At 39.8% G+C, this 13,926-nt stretch overlaps 1 protein-coding gene across 1 annotated transcript in view; it reads right to left on the bottom strand.

The window, feature by feature from the left end:
- Positions 1-13,926, bottom strand: part of NRXN1 (neurexin 1) — a 689,266-nt gene that overhangs the window by 13,653 nt on the left and 661,687 nt on the right. The window contains exon 15 of the mRNA XM_073791370.1: positions 12,718-12,796. Coding sequence (XP_073647471.1) covers positions 12,718-12,796 — 79 coding nt within the window. The remainder of the gene's footprint in view (positions 1-12,717; positions 12,797-13,926) is intronic.

The following is a 13,926-nucleotide window of genomic DNA, read 5'->3' as shown; positions in this document are numbered from 1 at the left end:
AACTTAAAAAGTTCAATAGCACAAGAAGGCACAAAAATTGAATGCTAAGAAAATAATGAGGGGGAGGCTTTACACAGGTCATCAGCAAAGGGCAGTCTCAGTAGAAGTTATTTGGAATGAGCCTTAAAGGAGGAGAAGGATCCACGCCTTCCAGTGTGAACCCTGGAAAGCCATCAAGGATTTCTCAAGAAGGAAGATGTGAGATAGGATGGCCTCAAGCTGGCAAGAACAGAATCAAGAAGACATATGGGAGAACCTGGAGAAAATCCATCTTTATCCCAATCTTCTCTCAACCACATATTACATCAACCATTTTAGTATGGATCCTACACTATTGTGAAATCTTACTTCCATGTTTCATTTCTATTGGGCTGTTTCTTCTCTTCCAGACTAGACTGCTAGTCCTTTGATAGTGTCCTGTGACTCTATTTCTCTTTTCCACCAATTCCCTCACCTCCAAACATCTAATGAAGGCTGAACACATGAGCTGCAAAATGTATGTTTTCTGACTGATTAGAGGAAGAGATTTTTGTAAGTTCATAAATTTTCAGGAGTGGACTGGGGTGGATATAGCCATTAAGAAAATGTCAGAGATCTTTGATTTCAAAGTTTTGAGTAAAGGTAATAAACAAGTGGGTAAAACATTGATGGTAATTACATACATCTTTATAAAATACTTTTACCTCAATACTTTCCTAACTCCCACCTCCTATAACATCTTCAATAAAAGAAGTAAAGATGGTATTTATTTAATTAAGCCAGAAAGCACCTCTCTGCCTAAGTGAATTGGGATCAGTGTGCATCAATGCAAGTATTGTATCTGCATTTACTTTCCCTATGCCTCCAGTTATAGGCTGCTTAATTCCAGTGACTAAGCACTAAGTTATCTAAAGTCCACCAAGTTAGCAGTCTTCAGTTTGATTTGTTTGGGTGCCTTACTTATATTGACCTTATCTGATACCCACAGCACTACAAATAGTTGAGAGCTAATTTGGAGCTCTTTTCTCAAATTCAGCAGAGCAGTTGCAGAAGTTTCTAGGGTATTTTTTATTCCTGTTGCTATTAGAGTGAGAAAGTTGAAAAGGGTCTCATCAGTCAGGTCAAACTTTCCATAACTGTCAAGTAGAAGAAAGGCCATATAGGCAATAATTGAGAAAGTCAGTTTCAAAGCTGGGGAGTGTGGGGATTCTACATGTGCTTTTCATCAAAATGTACCACATTTCAGAAAACGCTAGAGGGGCTATATTTTGAAATGGAGATGATACTCTCCGTTATTGATTTCTACTCAACTAAACTCTTTGATAGCAAAATAGCTTCTTTTTCTGGGAGGGCATTGACTAAAACACCCAGAAATACATACACCCAGAAGTCACTTTTCTTAAGATGTATTTTACTTTTTTACATATAGAAAGTTGAACAGTCGCTCTTTACACAAACCAGGGGATTCATTCCAAGGAATCCTCAAGACTGGAACCAGGAATTTGAGGGGAACCTGGTTTATAGGAAGACAAAGGTGTCACTATGATTATAGCTGGAATAATGAGGAGTGTGTGTATGTGAGTGTGTGTACATGCGTGTGCGCGTGTGAATATTGCTGCGTTCCTTCCAACTCTCTGACAGAAGTTGCTACAGTCACCTTTATTTTCTCATAATTTATAGGTAAAATCAGGCTTCTGCAGAGCTCCAGGGAAGATTTCATAATACCTTGGGATTAACGTACTTAAATGTATTGCATTATTAAAACCCCCTTTGTTCACTTCCTCCCAAATGGTACACGGATTTACCCTTAGTAGATATAATTTCATGTGACTTAACTGTCCTCTGATGCCCAACACGGCTACTATGCCTTCTGACTCACTGCAAGGCTGAACATTTTTTCTTATTTTATTTAGTTAGCAACTGTTACCTTTATTGAATTATTATTATATGGTAGGCTCTGGGCTGTGCACTTTACACACATTATTTAATTTTTTCCTCATAACAACTCTGTCGTTGTTATCATGACTTTATGGGAAAGGAAACTGAGTCTCAAAGAGGTTATGCTAGGTATGCTTCCCAAGTGGCATAGCCAGAATTCAAGCTCAGGTGTGTCTGTGGCTACTACAGTTTCATACATTCAACGTGTTGGCACTTACGACTGTAAAAGAATTTGTTAGTATTCCCAAATGTTCCCTTCCCTGTAGAACTGAACCCTTTAGGCCTCTCTTCTAAGCAGCTGTCCATTTCCACCTCTTCCAGCCACATTCCACCACACCTCCGGCCATCTAGCTGTCCTTTCCAGTAAAAGGAGTTTGCATTCCCACAGAATCTTAGGAAAGCATAGCAAAGTGGTAAAAAAGAATTTTTTTAGATTCTAGTCCAGGCACTGCCCCTAACTTACTGAGTGACCCTTAGCAATTCATTATCCTCTGCTCACATTCTTTCTTCAGAGACATAATGATGATCCATTATTTATCTCCCAGAGTAACTGTGAGGATCCCACCAGGTGGATAAATGTGCCAGTGCTCTGAGGAGGATAAAGTGCTATGTAAAAAACAACGAGGGGGGCTTCCCTGGTGGCGCAGTGGTTGAGAGTCCGCCTGCCGATGCAGGGGACACGGGTTCGTGCCCCGGTCCGGGAAGATCCCACATGCCGCGGAGCGGCTGGGCCCGTGAGCCATGGCCACTGAGCCTGCGCGTCTGGAGCCACAGCAGTGAGAGGCCCGTGTACCGCAAAAAAAAAAAAAAAAAAAAAAAAAAAAAAAAACAAAAAAAAAAAAAGAGGGTCCACTTACATTTCCTGTGTCTTCCACACAAAAGGTATTGAATCAGCAGCCTTCCCAATAATGAGACAACTCTGCGATACGCACAGCACACCGTGTGACCACCACAGACGTTATCTCCAAGGGGAGCTCCGTACTCAGGGACTCCCCTTTCATGAATGGAGGCCCTGTCAATTCAGGTGGCAAAACAACCATTTATACTATGAGGCTGTGGTTTCAGGCCATTAATTGTTAAGCTACATGTGGAGCTTGTTCTGTTTATCTGCGAAACATTCTATCTTTATGGATCTGTGCTCTCTGGCTCCCGTGGTTGGAGGGAATTAAATTTCTCCTTCTTTCAGAATTTTATTATGAGACTTTATGTTTTTAGGTATTAAGAAATCAATCATCTAAGACCACTCTTTGGTAATACCTGACAGAAGGGCTTATTATCATGGAAATAACAACTCTTTTGATTAGGTTTTCTTTCTAAAATTGTTAGGTCATTTCTTCTTGGCCTCCTTCCTTCCCTGATCTGGAATTCCATGTTCTACTCTGGATGAAATCCACAGTAGAGTCTCTGTAGCAGAGCTGTATGCTGAGTCCTAGGGGCACTGCCTCTCGCCCAGAGTTTCTGTATAGTGTTTATGTAAGTGCAGGTCATTCTGGGTAACAGGGCAGCATGCGGTTTTCCTGATTTGAAACTGGGTCTCCTCACTTTGGGTGATCATCTTTGTACTCCTGTTGTGAAGCTATTGCTGTCTCGGTTTTCTTTTGTTGGGGAAAGTCACATTCTTTTTGGTGAAAGTGCAATAGCTCAGGTGAAAGATGAGACAGCTTCCCCACTGAGCCCATTAGAAGGAGGCATGTCCAGCCTAGAACTGGGAAATACGGAAGAAATGCCATCCATCATTGGGGGAAGGGGTGTGGCGGCTCTGCCTGGTTAAGTCCTGCAGCCCAGAGCGTTCCGAATATTTTAGGAGGCAGAGCAAGCCGATTATAATAGCACGCAGGAAAGCGAATCATTCCTTCTCTCAAAAGCTCTGTGGGGCAGCGACCTGCATTGTTTTCCTCCAAAACTAAGAATAGCAGATGACGTGTGCCCTCTTCCCATCCTAGCAACCTACATTCATCCAACTGAAGCACTGCTCTTGTCTTACTAGTTTCATAGTGGCTACTGAGAAAAGTTTGATGCTGCTAGAATTCAGAAAGAGTTTAAAAAGCTTTCTATTGTAGATGCCACAGTGCCAATTACTAACATTTCCCCTTCTTGCCTGTGGCCATAGGTTTATTTCCATTTATAATATGGTTGACTCCTCAGTTAATCTGCTGGTACTACTAATAAAAGCTAAGTCATACCATCAAAGTTTCTAGGTGGCAGACTCAACACTAAGGGCTTTACATGAATTGTCTCTTTCAGCATAACAACATCATGAGTATTTAACATCATTCATGTCATTTTGCAGATGTAAAAGGTCAAGTACACAGAGGTTCAATGTTTTGCTTCTGATGACACAGCAAGCGGCTGAACTGGGATGTGAACTCGGTCTGCTTTCCAAAGTCTCGTCAATGAAATGTAAGATTTTAGTATGCTCAGAGAGGTGGTGACATTGCTCCTTCTCTTTCTACTAAATTTTTAAATTTAATTGATGGCTTCTGGCTCTACTGGCATCTTTAATACATCCTTTTCTTTAACCTGGTAATTTCATAAAGTACTCTTGTCTTTCTTATTACCAATGCCAGGCTTCTTATAATACTGAGGGTGGGTAAGGAGCTACTAATGATGAAAGTGATCTGACCAACAAGTCAGATGACATGAGATGAGACCTGCAGACTAAAGCCTATTGTAGCATTTGCTGGTCTCTGAAGCACGTGAACCAACAAAGAAAGTGTACTGGCTCTTCACAGGGGCAGCATGCCCTGTAGTGCAGTATTCAGAATATGCTGCTTTACCTCTGATACCATCTGAGGAAATGTAATTAATAAATGCCAAGAAAACTCCACAGGAAACCGATTTCATTATCAGCGCAGATATTGGACACAAATTACAAGAAAACATGGTTTCACTCTTCCTGCATTTCATGTTTCCATAAGAAGTAGACTTACCCTTTATTTTTCTAAAGCTATGCCGCATTTCTTCCTTCAAGGTTGGTGAATACTTCAAAGCACGGCAGTGTATCTCATTGTCTCCTTCCAAAGCTCAACAGGACACGTCACGTTTTAGAAAGGCTCTTATGGTATTTTAGCATTTTCTAATAAGGACTTGTGAAAGGTTATTAATGTTTTAAGGCTGGATATATGTAGGCTGCCTAGAAATTTATGGTATACACATGACTGAGTAGATTTTTTCTGTTACTTACTGTAGGACGGTTCTGCATTAGCAGTCATGCACTTTTTGCAAACTTTCTTTTCTTTTTTAATTTTTTTTGACCGCACCGTGTGGCATGTGGGATCTTAGTTCCCCGACCAGGGATCTAACCCATGCCTCCTGAAGTGGAAGAGCGGAGTCTTAACCACTGGACTACCAAGGAAGCCCCTGTGGACTTTCAGGTAAATGCTTAATCTAACTCAGCAAACTCACTTATTTGCTAAGTAATTACTGTAAGTGGCCAAGCACAGTTAGTTTACATGTGTGAATAGAGCCCGGGGTCTCTTAACAGCAAAAGGGACTATACCTATTTTCCACCCAGATCTGGAAATCTGTCTGCCTTGTGAGGGGCCTCACTACAAGTTAGGATAATGGGTTCACTGGCACAGGATGCTAAGGAACTTCCCCAAGACCAGGAAGAGCTGCAACTCGAACTAGTTCTATCTGACTCCAAAGTTACAATCATAACTAATACACACTCCCTGTTGCATATCACAATTCTCACAAAATGCTCTTGAAGTTTTTCCAATGTGGGACAATGATTCACTCCATTATAATGTTAAACAAAAATTATCAAATCATAGAAAGGTGAAAATAGTTCACGTTAAGTAAAAATGGCTGTGTTCTGAAAACAAACGGAAACCATCTTTTGTTTGTTATTTTGTTTTCTACTGATCTCCTGGTAGGAACTAATTTTGGTAAAGGAAACCAGTTGCCTGAAAAGGTGGAACTGCCTTCACTGACCAAGACCTTAGGCTTGGGCAAACTTTAGACAGGCTTCTTCCTGCCTCTAGGGCCCTGGTCTCCCTTTCCTTAGAGCATTTACTTTAGAAAACTGGTAAATCCAAATTCCTTCTCTACCTCTGACGTGTAAATATTTTTAAAGCTTCGTTTCAGTGTTATAACCCAGGACTACTTTTCTCAAGGACTTAGGAGCCCTCGCTTTGAAATATAACCTCCAAGGAAGACAGCTCCCCGTCTTCCAATTTCTGTGGGGAAAATAGGAGCCTACCTTGAGCGGGTACGTGTTACTCCAACTCATAAAGCTACCTTCGGTCCTGAAGATATTTGAAGGAAAGGGTTTATTCTTCCTTTGGGTGAAGCCAGTCAGCCAACGCAGAAGGTCTAGGGTCTATGATCCCTCTACCCCAGCTCTTAAAAACCTTCCAGTTTTGGTCTGTTTTGTTTTTCACAGTGAATTGAGCTCGGACTGAATTTTGGGCTCCTTCTACTGCAATCCTCTTGAATAGATCTCCCTTGTCTGTTTAATGTTGTCCAATGTAATTTTTGTTTTGACATTACTGTTCTCAGAAAAACGGGAAAAAGTACAAATGATGTCTAATGTCTTTCTCCCATTTTAACCATACAACATTTCATTTTTATTCCAGTTGTCTGGAGAATTAATATGGAAAAAAGCAGTTCTTCCACCAGCATGTCACACACTGAAAGCCACCTAGCCCATCAGAGCCCAAACTGCAGATGCCCTGTCCTGCACCTACATGATTAGCTAGGCCCTCGCCGCTGACTCTGGTCTGACCCTGCTCAGGAGATGCTCTAGGTGTTTCCAGAAATGGAGCACTCATTACTGCTGTTTTGTTGGCTGCACCTCAAAACTCCCCATGTTAACAGCGATGTGTTGGCTATTACAGGCTAATTAAACTCGCTTTTGAATAATTACATAATAAGTACCCCCAATTTAAATGTAGCACAAAATTATCTTCTAATCAGGCTCTACAAACATGATCTAATAAGTAATATATTCCTTTAAGTGACTGTGATTAGTTATTTAATTAAAAAATGCACCGAGTTCAATATACATATCTTTATTCCTAATGTGGTTAATGGGATCAGTTCAATAGAAATCCTTTGATCTTTTCTCAAAATAGCACACTGGAAAACCACATGAAATTGCAGAGCAATGGCAGCAAATTTAGCCTAATGAATAGTAATACATGTAATGGACCTTTTGCCATCAAATTTAAATTTATGCCAGCCATGGAAATTATTTAAATGAACATTTAAAAAATTAATCCTATATTTGTGAGGTGCCTGAATTCTAAGAGAACAACCTTCTGCATTCCAAGAAATTAAAACCCCACTTTTCCTAAACTAGAGAGCATATTCTCTCTCTCATATTACAAAAAGTAACTTAATCTCTCTGAATCTCCTCAGCTATGAAAATATTTCAGTTTGGCCAAATAATGAAATAGAATAATGTTTACAGAGTACTGAGAACAATGATGAACACAGAACAGATCTTCACTAAATATTAGTTGTTATTGTGATCTATCTTTACTCATGTAACCTGAACCCTGATCAACTGACAGGCAACTAACAGTATTTTCTGAGGGGCTGTACTGATGACCTCATCCCCATTGGTTCAACTAATGTTTAAGAGCTTGCCCCCCCAAATGACATTCCTTTCCTTCTCCTATAATTACACCAGTTTTTTAATTATTTAATAGAGCTTTTCTTTTTCTCCTTTGCCAAAGGTTTAACTGATTTGAGAGTGGCCCAATATCCTATTAGCTACCACCTGCCCACACACATACACAAAGAGAACAGACATATTATTCCAAGCATTATACATCTAAGAGGAAACTGTCCTTCCTAAATAGGGCTCCCGGGAAACAAGAAGCTGATCCTGTTCTCTTTGTAACAAATGACAAACTAGTTTTTCATCAGAAGTTCCCACACCAAAGAGGGTCATCATCTCCATTTAGGTCTCAGATATCAACATACAAAACACCTTTTCAAATTTCTTCAGGAGTTTTGAGAAAAGGATCTATTTAGAAGAAGACCTCAAAATCAAGATGTACTGACATGATTAAGGGTCACTGTGGAACTTCAGCGGTTTGTAGTGTTGCCATTTTGTCAATTTATTAATAAATCAAAGCAGTCTGTCTTACAAAAACTTATGTTCCTGTGAAAAAAGGAGTCTTGGAAAATATGTATATTTATATAATACACATAGTAATAACAGCGAACACTCATGTACCACTTATCATGAGCAAGGCCTTGTTCTGTAACATGCTTTCCATACATTAATTCATTTAATCTAACAACCATGTCTCTAGGCTGAGGGAAAAGCACAGAAGGAGCAAGTGTTTCTGAGAACAAGTGTGAAGGAAAAGTCATCCACTTTGTCACACGTCCAGGCAGCTGAAACCAGGCGTTTTAGGGCAAGGTTGGCCTGTGACCTAGTTACCAATGGCTGCTTCTGATTTCCACCTGTCGACTAAGAGTTGGGGTTCAATTAGACCTCCTGAATTGAACAGCCACCCTCTCATATTCTAAAACACTGTTTATACCAATGTGAAATTGTCATCTGATGCTAACCACACAGGACAGTGTGGCTGGAATCAAGTATAATTGAGTTCCATGTGTTCCCACCCGGGGGGTTGTTCCTGATCTAGTTTCAACATGTACAGCCCCCATCAGGAGGCCTGAGTGGTTTCATCGATTGCCCACCAATGTTCAGCCGGGAAAAGTAACAGCATTATGTAAAAGGGAAAAATATTCCTTTTTATATAACCGAATTAGGAAAAAGAAAAGCCACCATTTATGGTCTACTTTATGCCAGGCATTGCAGTAGACGTCTTACATATATTAGTTTTAATTCTTGCAACCACCTGAAAAACAGGTGATATTTTAATGTCAAAGATAAAGAAGCTGCTCCTCAGAAAGAATAGCTGAAAAAGCGTCTGGGGTAGAATGAAAGATGTCCTTTTGTGAAATGGGACTGAAGGTGCAGTTTCTAATTTTTTCTCCTAGAGTTTAACAGAGCAGTGGGTGCACAATAGTTCTCAACACTATCCAGTCAGTGGTGAAACTGACAACCCACCACATATGTAATGTCCCTCTTCGTTAAGAGATCTGGGTGGAATTAAATGGCAATTCAAATTTATCAAGCACTTCATAAAAGGTATTAATTTACTTGTGTTCAAGAAGATGCCAGATTTTTCCTGTTTGATTCATTAATAGCCTTAGGAAAGCACCTAAGTGATAAGCATAGCACATTTTCAGAGAAGAAGAAATCATTTTTGGACGAGTTTTGGGTCACGGTGATTAGAGAAACTTCATATGTAAATATTCAGGGAGACTGAGAGACATTAGTGTGAAATACACAGAAGGTTTGGGCAATCTACCTGTAAAAGTAATTATGCATCTCTTTACAAAAATCTCTGCTTTCACTTGCTTAAGGAGTAGCAAAAGTGTATAGTAGGCATAGCCAGTTCTAAATATTTAACCCAATATATTACTTTCCTAAAAAGTCAGTTTTCCAAAATACAACCTGCTGATATCCACCATAATTTTTATCGAGATATATCTAACAGTATCCAAAGTCTAATAACATCAGCGACTGCAATTTTTGATCATGTTATTTTATATTTGTGTTCAAGACACAAAGCAAGTATGAAAAAAGCTATTTAAGAGAACAAGTACATAGTACATTAAGAAACAAAGACCTAGAGGAGGGCTATCCTAGCAGAAAACAATATTCAGATTATAAGAGGATGACAAAAATCGACTCCTCAACTGCAAAAAAAACAGTTGGAAAATAGGAAAAAAAAATCATATGAACTAAGAATTTCACAGGAAGTTGTCACACAGAGCCAATTATGCCGAAAGAGCAACACTGCATGAATTATTAAAGTTGGGCATGAAAAAAAATTATAGGGAATTGGATAGAAAAATCCAATGTAGAAAAGAGATCACGCTTACAGAATGTAATATAGAAAGGGAAACCATTCATGGACTACACTATCAAGATACCATCTAGGGGAGGTAAGATCACAAGAAAAGCCTACAGTGGAAGATGCCATTAAAGAAACAGAATCTGAAGTTTAAGCCTTAAGAGGAACTGACAAATTGAAAACTAGAGAGTAAGGAAAGAAACACTGAGGATGAGGAGTTAAACTAGCCTTGGTACAAGAGTGTTGTAGCTGTCATCAGATGGGGTCAGTAGCTGCTGTGTCTTGTATATCAGACAGCAGACTTTGGGGCTGTGGAACAAAATTAAAATTCATGCAACAAGTCTTGTGTGGAACAACGCAAACAGAGTTCCTGCTTCACGGAGCTGTTCTTCTTGCGTGGCGGGGATGCAAGCTATATGTTAATAAACAAGTAACAAATAGAAAAGTAAACACGATTCTTTCAGATAAGCGATAAATTAGTAAAGAGAAGAGGCAGAAAGGATATCTGGAGTGTGGTTATTAACAAGCTGCTCCTCACTTTCCATGGTGTTATAATATTTAACAAAGTCAGGTGACTAAAGAGAGGAGATGTCAAAATGGTAAAAAAAAAAAAAAAAAAGTAGTCTTTCTCTTTCTTTCTCTCCTCTCTCCCCACCCACACCATCCTGTGCTTAGGGCCGGCGTCCCCAGAGAAAGGGAGAGACAGTAAACTAGTCTATAAGGAATGGTTAGTAAGACCTAGAAGCAATGGCTAGAAGAACTGGATCATTTAACTGTGCTCAAGAAGGAAAAAAAAGTGACAATTTTAAGTGCAATTAGACTTCTTACACTGGAGTTCCTAGGTACTCAAAGTGAGGACTCTATGTAAAGAGGACGATAGCCTCCACTCAAACAGCAAAAGAAGGATTCAGCCCAGAGGAAAACCAGCCAGTACTATAATTAGTAAGAACCTATATTGTTTTCAGCATTGTGTTAATAGAGTGGAAAAAACTGAAAAAGTATCAACTGTTCTCAATGTTAACTGGGAAAACAAAAGCAAATGTAAATACAAATATAGACACACACACATATCAATGTATAACAAACACCAGACTCCATTTATGAATGATCCATGCTGGAAGATCTTAGAGAAGCTACGAAAGAGACAGTTATGGTTGGGCATGTGAGAATAGGAGAAATGGGGAAAGGAGAAATTTGAGGGAGGGAGAAGGCAAATAGATGGACTGATGTCATGGACAAAAAAGCAGTAACTTTTTTTTTTTTTTCTTCCTTTTTGACTAACACAGAGAGAATGAGAATACCAATGAAAACAAAAGCAGGATTTTGACAAGATGGTATCATGAAGGGACCACATCTGTCTAGACAACCAAAAGGGAATGGTGTAGAGATCAAGAAACTGGAGGAATTGAATGCATGATCATCAGATTGTATCAGATCACCTTCTAATAACTGTGTATGAAAGATGGCTCTGGAGGCTGAGAATTTTGATATGTGGGATGGAGGTGAGGGAAAGAAACACGAGAAGACAACCAGAATGGACCTCTCAAACCTTCTCCTGCTGAGAGATGACAGCTGAGCTTCTGCTCCTCACTGGCACTCAGTAGCTGCTCTAAGTGCTGAGAGTAAGTAGCTATAATCAGTGGGGGGACAGGGGTGGAAGTGATATTCAAAAGGAGATGTAAGATATGCATCCTGAACCATTTTTTATCCAAATATCAGAACAAGTAGATTAGAATGATATTCTTCACAAGAATCCCAGATTAGTTATTTTACCGTGACATGAAGTTCTCCTGTGGTTATAGGTGACATCTACAGAGGTCATGAGTTATCCAATAGTGGTTAGTCCACATCTACCTCAATGGTTTTGTTAACCTAAACAAGACAATTATTGAATTTTAAGAAACACTGCTTACAAAGGAAACTAATGGAAATGACCCTAATCCTTGGTATTACGAATATTTGGAATCAAACCCAGGCTCTGATCCATTCATTTTCAGGGTCCACAGCCACTGCTTGATGGTACAGGGCTGCAGGAAAGCAGTACTGATGTGTTAGTCACACCGTATCACAAAGAAGGAGAAGAAACTATGCATCACCTACAGTTAAAACATCAACTTGCATTTTAGGGAGACACTGGAAGACTCAGACATTTCTCTATTAAATGAATCAAGGACTGACTGTACCTGCTGTTTGCTTTGCTATTGCCACAATACTCTCACTTCTGAAATTCAGAAATTTACCACTTAAGATAATTTGCTGGCAGAGCGAGTGGTGGGGACTTTTTGTGAGTAGAAAGGTCAAAGAACTTTCCAAAATGCAATGCAATTTTTAAACTTTATAATTTTATTATGGGTGACCCAAGGAAGATCCCCGTATATGGTTATACTGAAAATTATATAATGAGCTAATGGAATGTGAACAGTAAGGTACCAGCCTTGTGTGCTGTCCCCCGCTGCTTTTTCTGGACTACATCATCTTGGTGGGTTTTGTTTTAAAAATTATTTTTTTAATAAATGTGGGGAAATGTACCCACGTAAAAAGTGAGAGCTCTTGGGCTTCCCTGGTAGTGCAGTGGTTGACAGTCCGCCTGTCGATGCAGGGGACGCGGGTTCGTGCCCCGGTCCGGGAAGATCCCACATGCCGCGGAGCGGCTGGGCCCGTAAGCCATGGCTGCTGAGCCTGCGCGTCTGGAGCCTGTGCTCCGCAATGGGAGAGGCCACAGCAGTGAGAGGCCCTCGTACCACACACACACACACACAAAAACTAAGAGCTCTTATCTCACAATGAGGCATTTTTTCATAGGGTGGACTTCTAGACAAAAATGCAAAGATCTTCTAGGGACTATAGCATGCAACAAAGATTCACAGTAAAGTAAAGAAAGTAAGAAAAAAAGTCGACTAACCTAACCCACCTGAGCTCGGCTCACAGGGGTCAATGTCCTCGTCATCGCTGGGACACTCCGCTGAGGCCACAAGGATGTCATCTGTGGTCTGTAAAGGAAACAAATTCGGTAGATTAATTTAAAGGGACCTAATAGATCTTTTCATCTTGTCTCGTGGACTAGTAAAACACCACCTGACAGATCGAGAAACCAAATTCAATTATTTCCCTTCCCGAGGACACAGAGCTTACATTCTTCAACTTAGTTTAGATCCCTCATGGAAGAATTGGCATATTTGTGAAAACTTGATTCTAGCTTATTTTCCACGAGGATATGGAAATGGTGGTAGCCAACTTGTACAAACCCATCCATTTAACTGCCCAGGGAAGCCGCACACAGGAGCAGACAGAGGTTTAAAGCAGCCTGGCAGAAACGATGATGTGAAATTTATTACCGCCCTGGAGTGCTACAAGGCTTGCATCAGTACTTGTGCTTGGCTTCCTAAAAGCAGAACAACTATATAAGCTTTTATATTCATGACCAGGTAGAATTTGATGTATCTTTGAGATATAGCTTGTCTTTATTAGGAAACACAGATTAAACAGAGAATATCTTCCACTGATGCAAAAAGGGAAGCAAATATAGTCCATTGAAGGTACTTTTTGAAATTTGTGTTGAGCTTCCACACTCATTACAAAGTTCTCATCTTTGTCATATTCAGAGAGCAGGTATTGTTTCCCCATTGTCCTTTCCATCATTAAGGTTTTAGAATAAATGAAGAGTGTATTGGGGGGATGATATTCTACAGCAAATAGGATAGAGGTGACAGTTTTCTTTCTGACATTCTAGTTGCTTCACTGCACTTACAGCAAAGAAGATAACCATCGCTGTAATAAAAAGCAGAGTGTGTAAAACCTAGCAGTTAGCCACATCATCAACACGTTTACGAGCATCAAAGGTTGTTCTTTACTGCCGCTTATAAGCAGCAATAAACTCAGCTGCACAGATATTGCATGGAAACTGTGAAGGTTTGCATCAGATTTGGCTAATGCTAAGGAAATACAGAGAGAATTCAAGGTACAAGAAGGAAAATATCTCATTACATCGGCTAAGGATTAAGGAGATTATAATTGTCTAGATGATACTCAGAACTGCAACACGGATGAAGTCCTTATTTAAAAGTAGAATTACAATAATAAAGGTCTTAAATTAAAGAAAAATCAGATATATGATATACTT

The sequence above is a fragment of the Tursiops truncatus genome, chromosome 14, assembly GCF_011762595.2.
Source record: "Tursiops truncatus isolate mTurTru1 chromosome 14, mTurTru1.mat.Y, whole genome shotgun sequence".
In the NCBI taxonomy this organism is placed as follows: Eukaryota; Metazoa; Chordata; class Mammalia; order Artiodactyla; family Delphinidae; genus Tursiops; species Tursiops truncatus.
This window is presented reverse-complemented; position numbering and strand designations above follow the sequence as displayed.